The sequence below is a fragment of the Zerene cesonia genome, chromosome 17 (assembly GCF_012273895.1).
Source record: "Zerene cesonia ecotype Mississippi chromosome 17, Zerene_cesonia_1.1, whole genome shotgun sequence".
In the NCBI taxonomy this organism is placed as follows: Eukaryota; Metazoa; Arthropoda; class Insecta; order Lepidoptera; family Pieridae; genus Zerene; species Zerene cesonia.
In genome coordinates, this window is record NC_052118.1 from 3,915,359 (window position 1) to 3,933,551 (window position 18,193).

Genomic DNA, 18,193 nt, shown 5'->3' on the forward strand with positions numbered 1-18,193 from the left:
ATTTTTATTTTTTTAAATAAATATTCTCACATTACTTACATCTCCCCATCCCACTCATCTTTGTCTCGATTCCTCTGAATTACATGGTAGTTCACATTTTTTATTTGAAGTGTTGATATAAAACTATATCTGAATATGTTATGAATTACTCGTATATTTGTAGGAAAAAATAGCATACTTTTAATATTTATGTAATTTTTAATTTGATTTTTATGTGTTATTGAGCGCGTGAGAAACCAAAATTTGATAAAAATATTTTTCGATGTAGTGGCAATTAAGATTCACAAAATTTTAATATGATGCAATTTCTTATTAACTCCGTGATCACTTCCTCGGCGTTTACGCACTGGAAGGAGAATATGGTAAGTTTTAAAAGGCTGGGGTTATTCATATTACTTTAGTTTCATTCAAACAGCTGTAGCCAGTTGTAGGGCTAGTTACAACTGATTGTACGTAATGTATATATCATATTATTAACAGGTTTAATCATATATGTTATACGCGGCAGTGTCCTGTATTTTACAGGAATACAGCCCTGTTTCGAAATAATAATATTTTTTTATTAACCCTGTCATTTCTAGCTTAAAGATAAAAGTATTTTCTGAAAATCAAAATTAATAGTGTCCATTATATATACTGGTTTTAGCAATCAAAGACGTCAATGGGATCTTAACATATCATTTGAATTCACAGTTACACTAAAATGGTTGGACGCCTTCTTCTGTTCAGTTACATATTTGTCGTTGCTTCTGCAACGGTGAAACTTCGTGAGCTTTACGCCTGGAATGTTCTGGATTGGAATTATCCAGATCCATTTGCAAAACAACGGGATATTGATAGCGGAGCTCTCAATCCAAAAAATGCACTGCCTGTCGGCATTGAAAGATGGAGAAACAAGCTTTTCGTATCCGTTCCCAGGTGGTTCCCAGGTTAGTTTCTGATATTATTTTTTTCATATTATGTAATATTATAAGGACGAATCATTTGTATGTAAGTGTGTTTTCACACAAAAACTACTGCACTGAATTCAAAAATTCTTTCACTATTAGAAAGCTACAATTTCAATGAATGACATAGGCTATATAGGAACCAGTGAAGCTAGCGAACAGCTAGTTTTTAAATGAAATTAATTCGTTTATAAGTTACGAAAATAAATTTTCATCGTTCAAGGAATGTTGTAAGAATATGGCCATATTTTAAAAGTACAAAACGGGTATGAAACGGCTTTTACCGTAAAAATTATAGTGTTTACTGAAGTTTCAAATTTAGAATGAGTGTCCATTGTTTCTTTCACAATAATAATAATTTACAAACTGTATTATCAAGAAACGCAAGAGGTCAGGCTAGTTAAACTTAGTATGACTTTTATATTAACGTAATAATGCAATTTCATACTTTCTATAAAAATAATATTCAACTATGTAGCAAAGACAATTTCTAAAATAAAATGGTACCAAAATAAATTGTGATAAACGTTTTGTTATATGAAAAGGATTGCTATTAAAAAGCCTGATAGTGAATAAAATTATCTTGAAATTACGCATTAACTCACATTCTCAATTGTTAATAGCTGCCACTATTAAACTCAATGATTATGTATGTAATTGTACATAGGAAATTCCCACAATATATAAACAAGAAATTGTTAAATATTATTTTTGGTTTTATAGCATTGAAATGCTTGATAAATTATAAATTTTGATAGAATAGAAAAATTCCATGTCATGTCACGGTATTAGTCTCAGTAGCTCTTTTTAACTTTTTGTATTGCATAATAATTATTTTGGTCAATGACACCATACATACAATTTTTTTTCTATACCAATAAGCATAAATTAATTCTTTCGTTTAAAATAAAAAAATGATTTTGATAGTTTGAATAATCTTAAAATATAAGTGAATTGACCGCTAGTCATGTCGTCGCTAAGATGAGGGTTAATGTATAAAATGTAGTTTTCTTATGGTAAAACACCTTTTTATTTCTATCAGTCGAGCAGTTTTGGATACAAACAAGTACGAAAACGAAAAATCAAATAATTCCCTTTAGAAATATTTCATCTTTTTAAAGTTAAAAACATATGCACATAAGTATGTGCAATAATCAACGGCTAAATAATTACTACTAGCGGTCCGCCCCGGCTTCGCCCGTGGCGATATATATAGCCTTCCTCAATAAACGGGCTATCTAACACAGAAAGAATGTTTCAAATCAGACCAGTAGTTCCTGAGATTTGTGCTTTCAAACAAACAAACAACCTCTTCAGCTTTATAATATTAGTACAGATTATATTTTCTAATACAAAAAAATCTCGGCTATAACAATAACCGTTTTACTATAAAACATAAACATAGTGCCAAAAATAACAAAATTATAATAATACGCCGAGACATATTCGGTTTTAAAATTTATTAAGAAATTAAGCAACCGTAAATTATAAAACGGTTTTATTGGATTTTATTGGAAACGGTTTCAGTATTATTATTATTCATATTTTAATTAATTTTAACCAAATCATAAAAAATGTTCCAAAATCACTGACGTATAGGCGCGTTTCCTATTTCTCACCCTTCCCGGTCCATTCCTTCTTTCCAGTCGTCGATCCTTCCGTACTGTGGGAAACTCATTCACAAAGGCACCTCAATGTTCATGGACGGTGGTGTACGCTTACCATCAGCTCAGTTGTCCGCTAGGACCTTAAAAAAGTACCAATAAAAACTAAATTATTTCATTTTAAAACGCAACTTGTGTAGAATTATAGTACTCATAAGCCTACCGAGCATTTTTCAGTTTTTTAACGAGAGCATTTCATCTGACAATGACCTAGTTAACTATTTCACATATAAAGCAAGATTAATAATTATCCACGGACTCCATTAATTAAAATTCTTCAACTGCAGCAAAAAACATACAATAGTCACGGCCTTTAAATTCATAAAATTTAGAAAAGCCAACAAACGCAGTTGAAATAAGTAACAAAAAGACGATATGATATGTAATAAATAAAATGGGGTAATTATGCAAGAAGCGGCAACCACGCCCGGGCGTGCAAAAAGATGATTAACAACATTTCCTTTTAATCACTGGCGTTTATGATGATTCGCGTTACGCCGACAAAACTGCTGAACCGCAACGCTTATCGAAATTATTGAATGGTTTAAATAACTTATAGTATACAAGTATGACGTATAAAACAGTACCCCTATTTACATTGGTCTCAGCGTCACACGTGATTGAGTACACCACTTTAAGTTAATTCTCTTTTGTTGTGTTCATTATTATGCGGATATCGGTCGGTAACAATAAATTAGGTTCATGGAAAATTTAAGACAAATTAATAACCGATAACTTTTCTTACGACAATGACAGGGCAAGGTCTGTCAGTCTGTCTGTACTAATATATATTAGAGTGCAAATTCTCTCATTGGTTTGTTAAGATTAAACTTGAGATCTATTGGACTGATTTTATAAATTCTTTAACCATTAGAAAGCTCTAGGAATCTTTAGAATCTATCTTATATTAGCAAGACAATTTTTTTTTTGGTCGACACGGGCAAAGCTGGAGCAAGAAATTAATATCTTATAAAATAAATTAGGACTTATATTTATGACATAAAATTAGGACACGTCTTTCACAATTCACACACAAATTAGTTTTAATTCAGAATTAAATGCCTACGTTTCACTTTATAAAAATAGAAATACGCATATATTACATTACGTAATAAGTTCGATCTTAAAAACCAAAATATAAAAATAGAAAAGAAATCAATTTTTAGTTACTGCTGTCTATTCATAAATCTTTAAAAATGTGTGTTAATTAAGTAATCATAAATTAATTACATTATAAGAAGGATAAAAGTTCCCAGACTTATTAATATAATTTTCTTACATTAGGTATACTCGATTTGCATATTTCAATTACATTTGTTTGTGCTATTAGTTATAATCTTGGGATTAATTAGATAACGTTGTTATTTGATAAAGATCGAGTGTTGCTCATTAAGTTTCATTGAAACAGTTGATATGTATCTCGGTGTAACTATTTATTAATTGATGAGAATGCTTTATTGAACACGCCACTAATTTAAGTAAGAAAAAAATCATACATATTTCTTACAAAAAGGGTTATTCACAAATTCACATTACTTTTTACTTTCACTCAACCAACATTTTTGATAAACATTCACTTCACGCTATTTGATTGATATTGTATCTTATAATTTACTTTAGAGAGATATATATGTAGATAGTTTAACTCACCTATATATTTTCATGCAATCTAATATCTGGAACGATATTAATCAATTATACTGTTAAATTTGACACAAATTTTCTAAAACTGTTTTCCTTCACAACAAGTATTACATAAGTAAATATTTAATGAGCATTCTGCCCTATTGGGCCATCTTTGAAATCACATATTTAATCTTATCATCTAACACCATCGTTTAATAGTGAAGTTGCCAACAGTCTTCACTAACTAGCTCAGAACCTGATTTCTCTAAATCAAATGATAATATATTATAAACAGCTCTTAATGTTGACACACAAAATCAACGGAAACAAACTGACTTCGTCATATTTTGAACCATTGGTTAAAACATTGACATTGGATGTGAATATTTACAATCAGAAACTGTACTAACCTAACCTAACTAAGAGGTTAGTTAACGAGGTTATAGGTTTCCTCATGTAATTTAAATAGTGCTCGGCTTATGATACATCAATCAATTATGCAAAGTTAACAATTTCTGTCCTGTAACTATCGTTTTTACCAAACAGGACACAAGTAAAGTGATTAGGGTAATTGGTTTGTACCTACGATGATTGATGAATTGAGTTGGCGGAACTCAGTTTGCGTACCAACATTTATCAAAATAGTTCATTAATATATCAGGGTTTATCAAATATAAATATTTGTACTAGTTTCTCTAAGAATTGACTATTACAGTTTAGGATAGTTTTATTACGCCCTCTTATTTGTGGTTGTTTAAAGTATATGGAGGTGTAAAAAAATATATTTTTATAAACAAAGAACTGTTTTATAAATATCCCTTATGTATTTTTCAGTGTAATGGATAAATATGTTATGTTCTTATTGATCATTATATAAAGTCTTCACGTTATACGCTTGAGTTGAAACATATAATTGCCTATAAGTAATTAGTAATTTGTTATGTTCACAGGTATACCCGCTACATTAAATTATATTGATATGGACGCTCCGTATGATCCATCTCCGAAATTGACACCATATCCAAGTTTTAGAGAAAATGAATTAGGTAATTGTGATGAAGGTCTTACAACTGTGTACAGAATCAAGGCAGATAAATGCGATCGTTTGTGGGTCTTAGATGTCGGCACCTACGGATATGGTAAGAATTCGTGATTCTGAAGTAAATCATAATTTTCTGAACATTCATTAAAAGATTTTGTGTTTTTTTTCAGATCCAAATGTTACTAATCTTTGTCCCTACGCATTGAACGTATACGACCTACACACGAACAGACGTTTAAGACGATATGTATTCAGAAATGAAGATATTGTCTCAACAACTTTCATCGCTAATATAGCCTTAGATGAGGGCAATTCATGTGATGATACGTTCGCATACTTCTCAGACGAGCTGGGATATGGTTTAATCGCTTATTCTTGGGAACAAAACAAATCATGGCGCTTTAGTCATAGCTTTTTCTTTCCTGATCCATTGGTGGGTGACTTCAATATAGCAGGTCTAAACTTCCAATGGGGTTCTGAGGGTATATTTGGAATTTCTGCATCGCCTAGAGGCCCTGATGGATACAGAACCCTTTATTTCAGTCCCTTGTCAAGTTACACGGAGTTCGCTGTTTCCACGCGTATTCTGAGAGATGAATCGAAAGTTGAAGGCTCATATCATGACTTTAAAGTTGTTGGATCTCGAGGCCCTAATACGCACACGACATCTAAAGTCATGGATGAGACGGGCGTCCAACTTTATAATTTAATCGATCAAAATGCTGTTGGATGTTGGAATACGAACCTTCCACTAAAACCGCAAAACACTGCTATCGCTGATAAAGATGACGTCGGTCTTATTTTCCCCTGTGACGTGAAAATAGATCTGGATAGAAATGTTTGGGTAATTTCAGACCGTATGGCCGTCTTTTTAGAATCAGAACTGGATTATAGCGATATCAATTTCCGAATTTATGTTGCCAATTTCGATTCATTGGTACAAGGAACAGTTTGTGAACCTGACCCATCTCAAGCAATTACGCAATTTAAAAATCCAACATTTGACAATTCACTGAGTATTTACGATGCAAACCTTGCTTCAGTAACTCCTCAAACTTTTACAGGCGTTTCTCCAGCTTTTAGATCTCTTCCAACTTATGTTAATAATGCGCAGCAAAAATTCACCTACCAGTTTCCTAATCAACCCGCACAGTCGTACGTTTTTTCCACTCCTAAACCACTTCTAAGCTCAAACAGACCCTGGTGGTTCGCAAACAACAATTATAGTCCATACAAATAATTGTACTTTTGAGAGCTAACAAATTAATGAATGTCAGAATTTTCATTTAAGTATGAAAATATCTGAAATTTATTTCCCAAATGTTAAATAAAATCAGTAGTTTGAAAATCATAGTATTTAAGTAATAAGTGTATTATGAATGAAGAATAGTCGTTTATTAGTAGAACATAATATGCGATTTATTTTTTAAGCATTGTAAATTTCACTACTATATTTAAGCAAAGCTCAAATGAATGATTGTAGGATGATATGAGAAAATGTTTATAATGTAAATGTAATGCAGATGATATATATAATCGATGTGACATCGATTATATGGCCGCGTGTTCTTATGAAATTAGATTTTATAACTAGTACAAGTTTATAGTACCTAATATATAACATCATTTGTTGTGATCTATCTGAAATCATTTATTAAAACGTTGAAAAATAAATGAATAAAACATATGAAAGTGTTTTATTGTTTGCCCTTGGTACGTTTACAGATTCTAAAAAATTTTGCTAGAAATGCTCTTTTATTAATTTTTATTGAACTACCTGTTCATTTCATATTTATTGCTATTAATAACTTGGTTTCCTGGTTCGCCTCGCTTTGTTCGTGCGGACTACATAATTTTGAACTTCGTGGAAGCAACGTGTCATTTTTTAAGGATTTGAATGCTTATATCTCATTAACTTAGTAAATTATTTTGAAATAAAAAGCCTATAGAGATACCCCTTTTTCCTTTTTATTACCTATTCAATAACACATTTGTGAATTTAGTAACTCATTCGTGAATTTATTTTTCTATCCCCGGTAATATGTATATGTTTATGTACGAACCCCTAAAAATATAGATGTCTATAATATAGAAAGTATATTATATACTACATACGACATTTTTTCGGAAAATGAGCACAGTGGTTATGACAGGATTGACGCACAGAGAAGCAGATAAAAAGAAAAAATCCAATGATTAATTGTTTTAGAGTCTACTAGCTGCACCCGGCAAACGCTGTTCTGCCTTACTCTTATCGTTTAGTGGTATGAAAAATAGATGTTAGCCGATTCTCAGACCTACCCAATATGCTTACCAAATTTCAGAGGAATCGGTCAAGCCGTTTCGGAGGAGTATAGAGACTAACATTGTGACACGAGAATTTTATATATAAGATTACACATCCAATTGCATAATACTTACTCTTTAAAAAAAAACCATTTTGTGTACAGAAATAAATACGTAACTGTAATGTCTTTTTTTCTATTAATTCAATATCAATTATATTAAGACTACTTTCACGACTAATTGTTTTAAGTGAAATGTTTCTAATAGTAGAACCTGAAATACAGATATTGATAAAAGCAATTAGTAATTTTCAATAACACCAAATGACGCTTCAAGGTCAAAAATAATATTTTATTTTGTATGTTATGTGTGTATTAAATAGGTTTATTTTAAAATAGCAAAGAATTACTTTCCCATTTGCAACAAAGTATGGATAAAACCGTATGCATGATGGGAGCAATTCATAAGACAATCGTAATGTTATTAGCGTTTATTTCATAGACTGATGTCATTAAATTCACGAGATATATTGTTACATGATTTCAAACGTAGGTATTATATTCAGTTATCATCAAACCTGTGCGCTTCCGACACCTTATTCAATAAACTATGTTTATGAAGAATATCGTTGAATATTTAGAATAAACGTGATTGGCTTAACATTTTTATCTAAGTCGTATATTATAAAACACCCGCATTGTTTGCTCACTGTAGGCTATGAGTGTCAAACAAGAGTAATGTTTTAATTGTAGGCTATTTAGATTTAACGTATATTCAAGAATTCAAAAATTATACTTTTATTATTACTGAACTAAACGACGGATTTATTTATAAACGAATTTGATATCAAATGATTCCTGTTAATGAAAAGTGAAACTGTTCCGTTGAAGTGAAGCGTATTTTTCATTATGAGTGTAACATTAGAGAAGATTGATTGTAAGGAAAGTGAATACAATCCATATGAACATCGAAAAGTGCTAAAACCTAGTTCGTATGTATTTTAATGTCATTTTTTTTTATAAGACGATCAAATAAATCCTAAGTATCTAAAAAAATAATCTTAATTGTATATAAATATTTATAAAGTATTAGTATTAGTGCTTAAATTAAACCAATATCGAAAAAATACAATTTCAGTGACGTAAGGGCTACTGCAAATATAATAAAAGCATCGTTAGGTTCAGGCCTGTTAGCTGGTCCTCTGGCATTTTCAAATGCTGGATGGGGAGTGGGAATAATAGGAACCATTATTGTTGGTGTCATTTGTGGACATTGCATTCATATTTTGGTAAGAATATTTGTAGATAAGCGATAAATCTATTTTTTAACCAATGCTTTCAACTAAATTAGATTTTTTTTCTAAACACCCCCTGTTCTAATCGTCATCATATTATTCTTTATTTAATTTGTATTTTTATACAAAATGTCCGTGACGTACCTTTCCGTAGTTATAGTCATCTAGTTCACATTTTTCAATGCAACATTATAAAATCCCACCATACTATCGTTTATGATATATAAATAAAGTATAATTGCTTACCCATTTCTTAAAGGTGAAAACGTCTAGAGGTTGTTGTAAAATCGAAAAAAAACCCCAACTAAATTACGCTGAAACTTGCGAATCTGCGTTCAACAATGGACCTAAATGCCTCCACCGATACTCCAAAGCAGCGAGGTATTTTATAAGTATCTAGATATTTCTTTCTTTTAATTTCCTTGTTTATTCATTCCCTTTTAATTCGATTCGCTCAAAACCAAGTAAGTTTTTAACCTAGCTCGAAAATACAATACATTACAGTAGGTTATTTCCTTCCTATGACTTCATTTACAAATTATTGCGCTACAAATGAATGTAGTTGATGTTGTTTACAGAATCTTCTAAATTTTAAATTATAAAATTTATGGATAACATTAATCGGTAAACACTAGTACAATGTACATCAAAAATCTCTTTAAAAAACAAAAAATAAAATGACAAAAAAGCTATTCTTTATTCATAGGTCACTTTGAGATCTCAACAAAATTTTAAATTATTTTATTTCAAATACTGTCTATTTATTTATAGAGTTTATGTATTGAATTTCAGTATATTCGCTGAATTTTCACTGCTATCAACATACGTCGGTGTGTGTTGTATTTATACAGTTTTGATATCGGATTCTATCAAACAGGTTTGCAATTATAAATGGTATTCTTGAATGTAAATTACTTTGTGGCTTTATTGTATAATAACATGACATATTTTTCAGCTAATAGATAGATATGTCCCCAGCGTTAATTTACCAGTTGAATATTACTGCCTCATAATTTTGATACCATTATGCCTCTTATGTCAAGTGAAGTATTTGAAATGGCTCGCCATCTTCTCAATGCTGGCAAACTTTTTCTTAATAGCATCATATCTTATTTGCCTTTATTACATTTTTGGGGATGAAATCAACTTTTCAGATAAGAAAGTTGTTGGTGACCCGTCCAGATTTCCGGCTTTCATATCGTAAGTTGAGAAAGGTGATCACTCAATATATATGAGATATTACTTTTAATAAAATGTAGCTAAAAGTGTTTTATTATTAATCTGATTGTGAATACAATAAAGTATTTTGTTATTATGAATATCATTACAGTAATTGGAAATTTATTGATTTATTAAATAAACTTATTTTCACCAGGACCGTAATTTTTGCAATGGAAGGTATTGGCTTGGTCATGCCCGTTGAGAATGCGATGAAGAAGCCACAGCACTTTCTTGGATGTCCGAGTGTTTTAGTGGTGGCAATGTCGGCTATCGTATTTTTCTATAGCACATTGGGCTTATTTGGTTACTTCCGTTATGGAGACCTTGCAAGAGGATCAATAACGCTAAATCTGCCCATCGACGACTGGTCAATATGTTTTTTTTATTATTATTTATATTGCTTTATAATTATTATCATACTCTAAAACAATTATTATACAAAATAATAGTTTTACTGTTAATATATTTATTGAATATATACTGATGTGAACGTGGATTTTCATAAATTCGATTTTATTTCATGAAGCGATTTTGGAGTCAAGCTACTAAATATATTTAAACGACATGGTAAGGAGTATTTTCTTCGTATTAAAATGTATGGTTTGTTATTTCCCACGTTTAGCTCCATCTTCATACCAAGTTTCATCAAAATCGGTTTGACAATAACGATCTTTCATACAAACTTTTATCCCTTCTTTCAACCCTTTCTACCCTTTTTTCGCGATAATAAGTATCCTATGGCCTTTCCCGAGTTCAGTTCTTTCTTCATACCAAATTTTATCAAAATCGGATCAGTGGTTTAGGCGTGAAAGCGTAACAGACATACAGATAGACAGACAGAGTTACTTTCGCATTTATAATATTAGTAGGGATAATTGCATTTTATTCCAAACATTAAAAAGAGAAATATTCATTTAAATTTAATATAAATCACTTGTAGATTGTAATGTCTTCATTGTAGCATTAAAGATACCGCTGTTGTGCATAGATTAATGTACAGTTATCGATAACCTATCAAATACTCGATTTGTTTAGCTTGTTTTTACTATATTACACCCAGTAATCGCTTTTTGAGTGGGCTAATACTTATTAAGTTATTGTGTGCATGTTATATTTTAAAATACTTAATGCTACCGTATATATAACGCTGAGATAAAAATGCTTATAAAAGTATATTTCATAATTAATCACAACGATGTTTTGCTTTCAGGGCCGCTATATTTGCAAAAGTTTTCATCGCCTTGTCCATATTCTTCACATATCCCTTACAATTTTACGTTGTCTTTGACATATTTAAGAGATACACGGACTCGTACATCGGGGAGCGTTACAAGAACATAGTTGATATTGGTGGTCGGACTGTAGGAGTTTGTTTCTGCGGTAAGTTCAGATTTTACTAGTATATTCTACTGTCAACATAAGAATCGTTCTTGAAGGTCCTATATTCAAAAGAAAACATGGTAATAGATTGGGCATACCTACGATAAAACTATTGGTTGATTGAAAAATTATTTTTTTTTTCAAGTTATACCGGTTTTCCACAGACATCATTCAATGTAATAATTTTTATTATACTAATCGATTGTGATTTCTTTTTAGTTGGAATTGGTGTTGCTTTGCCATTACTGGAACAAATCATCAACCTCGTTGGCGCCTGTTTCTACTCCATCTTAGGGCTTGTCATCCCTGGAATAGTCGAGACTGTGTTCCGATGGAACAACCTTGGAACATTTAAATGGGTCCTTTTAAAGAACATATTCATTGTTCTATTTGGTCTTGGCAGTTTAATTTCAGGATGTACCGTAACAGTTCTTGATATTATCGCCATATTAAATAGCAAAATTGAATAGTAAAAATAGTTATTAATTTATTTTATTTAATAGAAAATACATGTAAATTTAATCTAATTTATTAAAGTTTTGATAAATGTATCCTAAGTCGTTTAATTTCAATAACCATTATGAAATTTATATTTAACGTTTAGTATTACTTAAACAAGTAAAAAAGTTGTTGCCTAAAACAAACATCAGTATTGTACCGCAAACTTTTGCATCTTAAAATATTATAAAAAATCTTTTTACACTTCATACTGCAGATGTTATAGGGTTCCTGTATTTATCTCATTGTTATCTACGGTTTAAATACTCAGATTATAACTATAAAACACTTATGTTTATACAAACCTTGTCATTCACCAACAACCTCGAATCGGAATTAATTCTTGCTTCTATTTATTTTAAGAGCGATTTTCATATGGAAGCACGCGCGTTCTATAAACGTGAGACGAAAAATAAATAGAACATTTACTCAAGTGATAATATGGGTATACCTAATGATGCGGAAAATACATCGGAGAAGGAATATAATCCTTATGAACATCGACAGGTCAAAAAGCCTAACTCGTAAGTCAATTTATCATACTTGAAGCAACCTTTATAACACTGTAATATAAATTCATGTGAAAAAATTGACATTTTAGATGAGGATATTTTCCATAGTGAATGAATGTTTCTGCGAATAATAACACACTCACATAAAGTATGTGCTCAGAATGATATGTTTTTGCAAGAATAACATTAATGTCCATATACTTTGAAAGTCCATAGTTGTATTATTTATAACTACGAATTTTATAGAAAAGCATGCATGTATGAATGGCCTTGCATTAAATCTTATAACATAAGTATAGTACGAAATCTTTCTTAAGATAGAAACAATCCTATCGGATAAGTGCAATTTAATGCATTATGACACATGCACGTAATTTTTATTGAGTATAATTTAATTTCAGCGATGTACGCTCCTTAGCAAATTTATTGAAAGCTTCTTTAGGATCAGGGATCCTTGCTATGCCTCTTGCCTTTTCCAATGCAGGATGGGGTTTTGGCATTGTTGGAACTGTTATAGTAGCATTTATTTGTGGTCACTGTGTTCACATATTTGTAAGTAGTTTACCGTCAATATTCTCATAAATTATTAAATAAAAATTTTCTGTGCCTTATACACTTCCCTATTGCTCGAATGTCCGGTGAAAAAATAGTGAAAAACACGCTCGTTATAGAACTAATAAGTTCTTACTTCTATGGCAGTTGAAATGTGCGCACCTAGTTACCGTGGATGATTATGGTCTTGCTACCAAAGAGGACCTGTATTCAGCATTGGCATAAAATAGACTGATTATAATGAGTATAGCGTTGATACAAAAAAATATGTGGTTTAATTGTTCGATAATGTAAATAATTAAATACCTACGCACATTTGTGTCAATAATGAATACAAATATTTAAAAATTACTGAATAATCGTGTTGACGTAATTTACTTGATTTTCAGGTTAAGGTATCTCGTGGATGTTGCAAAGTTCTTAGGAAACCTTTATTAAATTACGCTGAGACTTGCGAAGCTGCATTTTCTATTGGGCATAAAAAAGTTAGACCCTTTGCTAAATTTGCTCGGTAAGTATTTATACTTAACTATTTATCTGCCTCAGTTCCATGTTAAATAATAATTTTTAAAAATTTATCAGTTTTAAAAAATTTATTAATTAAACGGTCGGTAAAAGATTACATTATCATCAACTGTTTTTAGAATTAAAACTTTCAAAGACGCTAAGGATAGTAAATTCTTTTACTGAAGCCTATGTAATTCATATAACTACCAGCATTCTGTCTGTGACTTCGCCCGCGTAGTGTAAGGACATTCCCATGACAATTAGATGTTTCACCGCTGTAAAAAGTAGTATTTAACACTATAACCTCCTTACTATCTCCGGATACATTAATCAAACCATAAAATCTACGACGTTAAAGGTGGACAAAAAACAAACAAACACCCTTTAATGTAAAGTAAGGATAACTGGATATGAGGCTGTATTTACGTTGTCATAACGTGTATGCAGCATCTCGTATGATTGGTCTTAATTTTTTTATATTAAATATACCCATTTTATTTTTCAGAATATTTGCAGAGGTAGCACAATTACTCACTTACTTAGGTGTATGTTGTATTTTTACAGTTTTAATAGCCGATTCAATTAAACAGGTAGTTAACATTTTTATAGCCCTATCATCATTTTGTTATCATTGAGCACAAGTCTACACAAAATTTTTCGTTTTATAACTCTGTCTGTATTGTTTATAGGATTTTAGGCTCACAACATGAAAATACATGCTATATTAGACGCGTGGTACTTTCTAAATGGTGGAAATTGTGGGCATTAGCTATGACATAATAATAGAACTATCTACCAATCTTTATAAGAATCGCCTTTCAGTATATAAGCTGAATTAAATATTATGTATAAAATAAATTTACGTTATCATTTCAGCTGTTCGACCGTTATGTGCCAACATTTATTCTGCCAGTTGAATATTATTGCTTAATCATACTAATCCCACTTTGTTTGATGTGTCAAATCAGATATTTGAAATGGTTAGCCCCATTTTCATTGATTGCTAACGTTTTGTTGGTCGCCACGTTTGCTATATGCATATATTATATATTTAAAGATGAAATATCCGTAGCGGATAGGAAAGTTGTGGGCGCAGCAGCCCGACTGCCGGCTTTTCTTTCGTAAGTATAGTTTGCGTAGTTACTATTTAGTAATCTGTGGTACGTATAGTTTTATATGGATATGTGTAAAATGAGTGGATGTTAAAATTACGATTGTTGCAACATAACGTATGAACAAGTATTAGATATGTTTGTATTAATTCGGTTAATTGTAGGTATCTATTAATAGGAATTCAATATGATATATCCTACTAATATTATTATTACTGAACCGATTGCAATGAAATTTAGTACGTAGACAGCTGGACAACTGGAATAATATATAGGCAACATTTTATCCCGATATTTCTACGGGATACGGACTTACGCGGGTGAAACCGCGGGGTAGTATATTCATAAGTAATTGCCTGTAACCCGCAGCGCCAGCGTCGCATGGTGCCCGGTTAAAAAGTTGCACATGTGCTTATCCAGAAAATAATTCTCAGGGCCAAATTTCATATCGCTAAGATAACCTATTTTCGCGTGGAAAGTAACAAATATCCATGCATTCATCCATCCATCTATAGGTACTTACAAATTGTCGCGCTTATAATGTTAATAGGACTATAAATATTCAAAAAAGTAACTATTTATAATTATTTATAGATATACATTAATAAAATTAATTAAAGGAGTTAAGAGTTGAGATCATAACAAATCAATTGCCAAAAATGAAGCATGTATTCGATTATACCATAATATAATACCACACCAACACACTTCATTTTTAAATTTAATCCATCAAAAAACATTAAACCACACAGTACAGTGATCTTCGCAATGGAAGGCATCGGTGTCGTGATGCCAGTAGAGAATGCTATGAAGAAACCACAGCACTTCCTTGGCTGCCCAAGCGTTCTGGTCATAGCAATGACGTTTATAATGATTCTATATGCCATTCTGGGATTGTTTGGATATTTACGATACGGCGATGAATTGAAGGGCTCGATCACGTTAAACTTGCCTATCGATGATTGGTATGATTTGTTTTATAAAACTCAAACATTTATTTATTCAACTAGAATTCTTACATAATAGTACTTTTGAATCGTTATAAAAAGTTAAACGTTTACCATATACATACATATATAGACCTATATAGAAATATATACATATATATTTTATTTTAACGTTCCATATACTGAAGAAAATATTTAACTGATTGTAAAAATGCTAGGCTTTTACTTCCGTCTAGTTGTTTTGTTTAAATTTTTAAGAAAGGGCAATTCTATAGTTTGAGTTATTAATTTAAGAAATCGAATATAAATATGTAAATAGACCTCATTCAACTTATGCTTAGCTTTGCTAATAAATATTGCATTCTTATCTTTGTATATTTCACAGGCCAGCAATTTTCGCAAAGATTTTTATAGCATTGTCTATATTTCTTACTTATCCATTACACTTCTTCGTCGTTGTTGGGGTTCTAACAAGATTCATCGAACCTCACATACGAAAAGAATACAGAAATATAACTCAAATATTTGGCAGAACTGCTGTTGTGCTTTTTTGCGGTAAGTTTATTTAAAGGAGTAGAAAAATATGCAAGCAAGAACGGTTGTAAATTCTAAGCTCTTGTTATTTTGAAATATCACAAACATCTTGGCGATTCTAATCAGGATATTAAAGTACTATATATTTATATAAACTTATTTAAAGGACAAAATCGCGTTTAAGAAATCGATTGCATACCAGGATAAATATACAGGTGAACATCTATTAAAGCGTGAACAAATAACATAAAATTTTTATATTTAGTTTATGTGCGCCTTATATAAAGTTCACCTCTGTTTTTTACTTACGTAATCACAATATTATTACACTATATAAGAAAAAAACTATTTTCCTTAATAAAAATTTGTTTTCAGGTGGAATAGGAGTAGCCTTACCAATGTTAGAACACATAACTAACATTGTAGGAGCCCTGTTTTACTCAACGCTAGGGCTCATTATACCAGGAGTAGTCGAAACTATATTCAGATGGGACGACCTTGGAAGATATAACTGGATCTTCTGGAAAAATGTTTTGATTGTATTATTCGGTGTATTTTGTGCAATTTCTGGATGCACTGTCACTGTCATTGATATTATTGAAAAATTAAGGAAAACAGAATAGAATATTTTTAGAACTTTGTTGTAATTTCATTCCAAGTTTAATTAATTACGCCTTTATTATGTCTCAAAGAAAGAATACTCATACTAAGTCCTGTGGGTACCACAAGCGAATCAATTAATTCCTTATAGAATGAAAAATGTTTCGTAATTGTCAGATAATCTATCGCGCTACTCACTTTTGGTTTTAACATGAGGAACAGTAGATATTACTAGAGTTGCGTGAAATTTATATTAGTACTCCGTTAAAACTAAAATACATGAAATACGAATTTTAAAATTATGTTTAAATAGAAAAATGAATAGAAAAAATGGCGTGAAGAGAATTCCTGTTTTGATTTAACTTCGTAAGTTTAGTGTGTCCTTCCAAAAATCTACGAGCAATTACGCCAATAGAAATTATTTTTTAATTACTGTACGAGGTGTGCTTATGCACAATGAAATGAAGAGAGATGAAGCACAATGAAAAAAAAGAAATGAAAAAACTCTATATCAGACTGATGAATAAATTTCTCTACTCGACTTAGTTTTCATATTATATTGTTTAAACTTATTCTTAATCGTCTTTCTTTTTTTTACAAACATAAAAAAAAACGATAAAATATATCTGACATTAGTTACATATTTTTCAAATCACTTTGTCAAATATACTTCCTACAAAATTTGTGAAATGTTCACCATTTAGCTAATTGTTTTTTGTCCAATATATTGTTTGTTTAGCTTTACTCTAAAGAGACTGCCATAAGGACATATAATGATAACCAATTATATTCTTTAAATAAAGTTAATTTTAGTGGCCGAAAACAAACAAATTTTGATTAAAAATCATTGTACCGTCTACCGATGCGTAAGGTCTTTTAGTAACATTAGTTCATATTCGATATAAGATCTCTATATACCCGGTAAACTTTATAACCTAACATGCAAAAATGATTTCATCGGAACACAGTAATATAAAATGTTAGATAACATAATAAAAACAGAATAGGATTTACGTCGTAGTCCGTACATATAGGTACTATGTGCGGTTACTTTATGCTCCTTTTCACATCAATAGAGCATTCATATTGCTATCAAAACATAGACTGAAATTCATTGACTGCCAAGTGCGTAGCGAATTACAAAATGTTGACAGAGCGTGAATAAAATTCACATTTATTGTAAAACTCGAGGCTATCTAAAAATACACATGCCTCTTCTATATAACTATCGTAATACACATGTGACATATTTCCAGTAAAATTTCATAAAAAAATTAAAAATGGAATGTTTAATATGATTTCAAAAAGCATAGAAATAAGAAGAAAAAAGTCTCAATGAGCGCACTGCATAATCTCCAACCGTGAAAGCATAACTAATGTAGTCTACACATAATTAGAGATTTATTTTGAATTTGAGGTGCATAAATGTATGAAACCATTCGACTACTCTAATTACCGACGAAGTAAGTTT

At 30.8% G+C, this 18,193-nt stretch overlaps 3 protein-coding genes across 3 annotated transcripts; all 3 read left to right on the forward strand.

Annotated features, from left to right (window-relative positions):
- The first annotated feature begins 367 nt into the window (after nt 1-367).
- Nucleotides 368-6,875, forward strand: LOC119833208 (protein yellow-like). The gene is made up of 4 exons (XM_038357128.1): nt 368-449; nt 694-929; nt 5,188-5,376; nt 5,450-6,875. The coding sequence occupies exons 2-4, from the start codon at nt 704-706 to the stop codon at nt 6,517-6,519; spliced, it is 1,485 nt and encodes a 494-aa protein (XP_038213056.1). The 5' UTR covers nt 368-449; nt 694-703; the 3' UTR covers nt 6,520-6,875.
- A 1,414-nt stretch (nt 6,876-8,289) lies between these two features.
- Nucleotides 8,290-11,947, forward strand: LOC119833481 (proton-coupled amino acid transporter-like protein pathetic). The gene is made up of 8 exons (XM_038357502.1): nt 8,290-8,556; nt 8,703-8,853; nt 9,119-9,240; nt 9,652-9,736; nt 9,815-10,059; nt 10,235-10,447; nt 11,291-11,460; nt 11,680-11,947. The coding sequence occupies exons 1-8, from the start codon at nt 8,474-8,476 to the stop codon at nt 11,928-11,930; spliced, it is 1,320 nt and encodes a 439-aa protein (XP_038213430.1). The 5' UTR covers nt 8,290-8,473; the 3' UTR covers nt 11,931-11,947.
- Nucleotides 11,948-12,332: 385 nt separating this feature from the next.
- On the forward strand, nt 12,333-16,745 carry LOC119833504 (proton-coupled amino acid transporter-like protein pathetic). The gene is made up of 8 exons (XM_038357525.1): nt 12,333-12,482; nt 12,872-13,022; nt 13,412-13,533; nt 14,035-14,119; nt 14,406-14,650; nt 15,394-15,606; nt 15,974-16,143; nt 16,498-16,745. Exons 1-8 carry the CDS (start codon nt 12,400-12,402, stop codon nt 16,743-16,745), a joined length of 1,317 nt encoding a protein of 438 aa, XP_038213453.1. The 5' UTR covers nt 12,333-12,399.
- The last annotated feature ends 1,448 nt before the right edge of the window (nt 16,746-18,193 follow it).

What these genes read in the sequence shown, in the direction of transcription:
- LOC119833481 (XM_038357502.1), top strand. Translation starts at nt 8,474, where the DNA reads ATGAGTGTAACATTAGAGAAGATTGATTGTAAGGAAAGTGAATACAAT. An exon ending in TATCGGATTCTATCAAACAG is followed by an intron (nt 9,737 to 9,814) that starts GTTTGCAATTAT and finishes CATATTTTTCAG; the next exon opens with CTAATAGATAGATATGTCCC. An exon ending in TGTAGGAGTTTGTTTCTGCG is followed by an intron (nt 11,461 to 11,679) that starts GTAAGTTCAGAT and finishes ATTTCTTTTTAG; the next exon opens with TTGGAATTGGTGTTGCTTTG.
- LOC119833504 (XM_038357525.1), top strand. Translation starts at nt 12,400, where the DNA reads ATGGGTATACCTAATGATGCGGAAAATACATCGGAGAAGGAATATAAT. An exon ending in CAGGTCAAAAAGCCTAACTC is followed by an intron (nt 12,483 to 12,871) that starts GTAAGTCAATTT and finishes ATTTAATTTCAG; the next exon opens with CGATGTACGCTCCTTAGCAA. An exon ending in TGCTGTTGTGCTTTTTTGCG is followed by an intron (nt 16,144 to 16,497) that starts GTAAGTTTATTT and finishes ATTTGTTTTCAG; the next exon opens with GTGGAATAGGAGTAGCCTTA.
- LOC119833208 (XM_038357128.1), top strand. Translation starts at nt 704, where the DNA reads ATGGTTGGACGCCTTCTTCTGTTCAGTTACATATTTGTCGTTGCTTCT. An exon ending in CGTTCCCAGGTGGTTCCCAG is followed by an intron (nt 930 to 5,187) that starts GTTAGTTTCTGA and finishes TTATGTTCACAG; the next exon opens with GTATACCCGCTACATTAAAT. An exon ending in TGTCGGCACCTACGGATATG is followed by an intron (nt 5,377 to 5,449) that starts GTAAGAATTCGT and finishes GTTTTTTTTCAG; the next exon opens with ATCCAAATGTTACTAATCTT.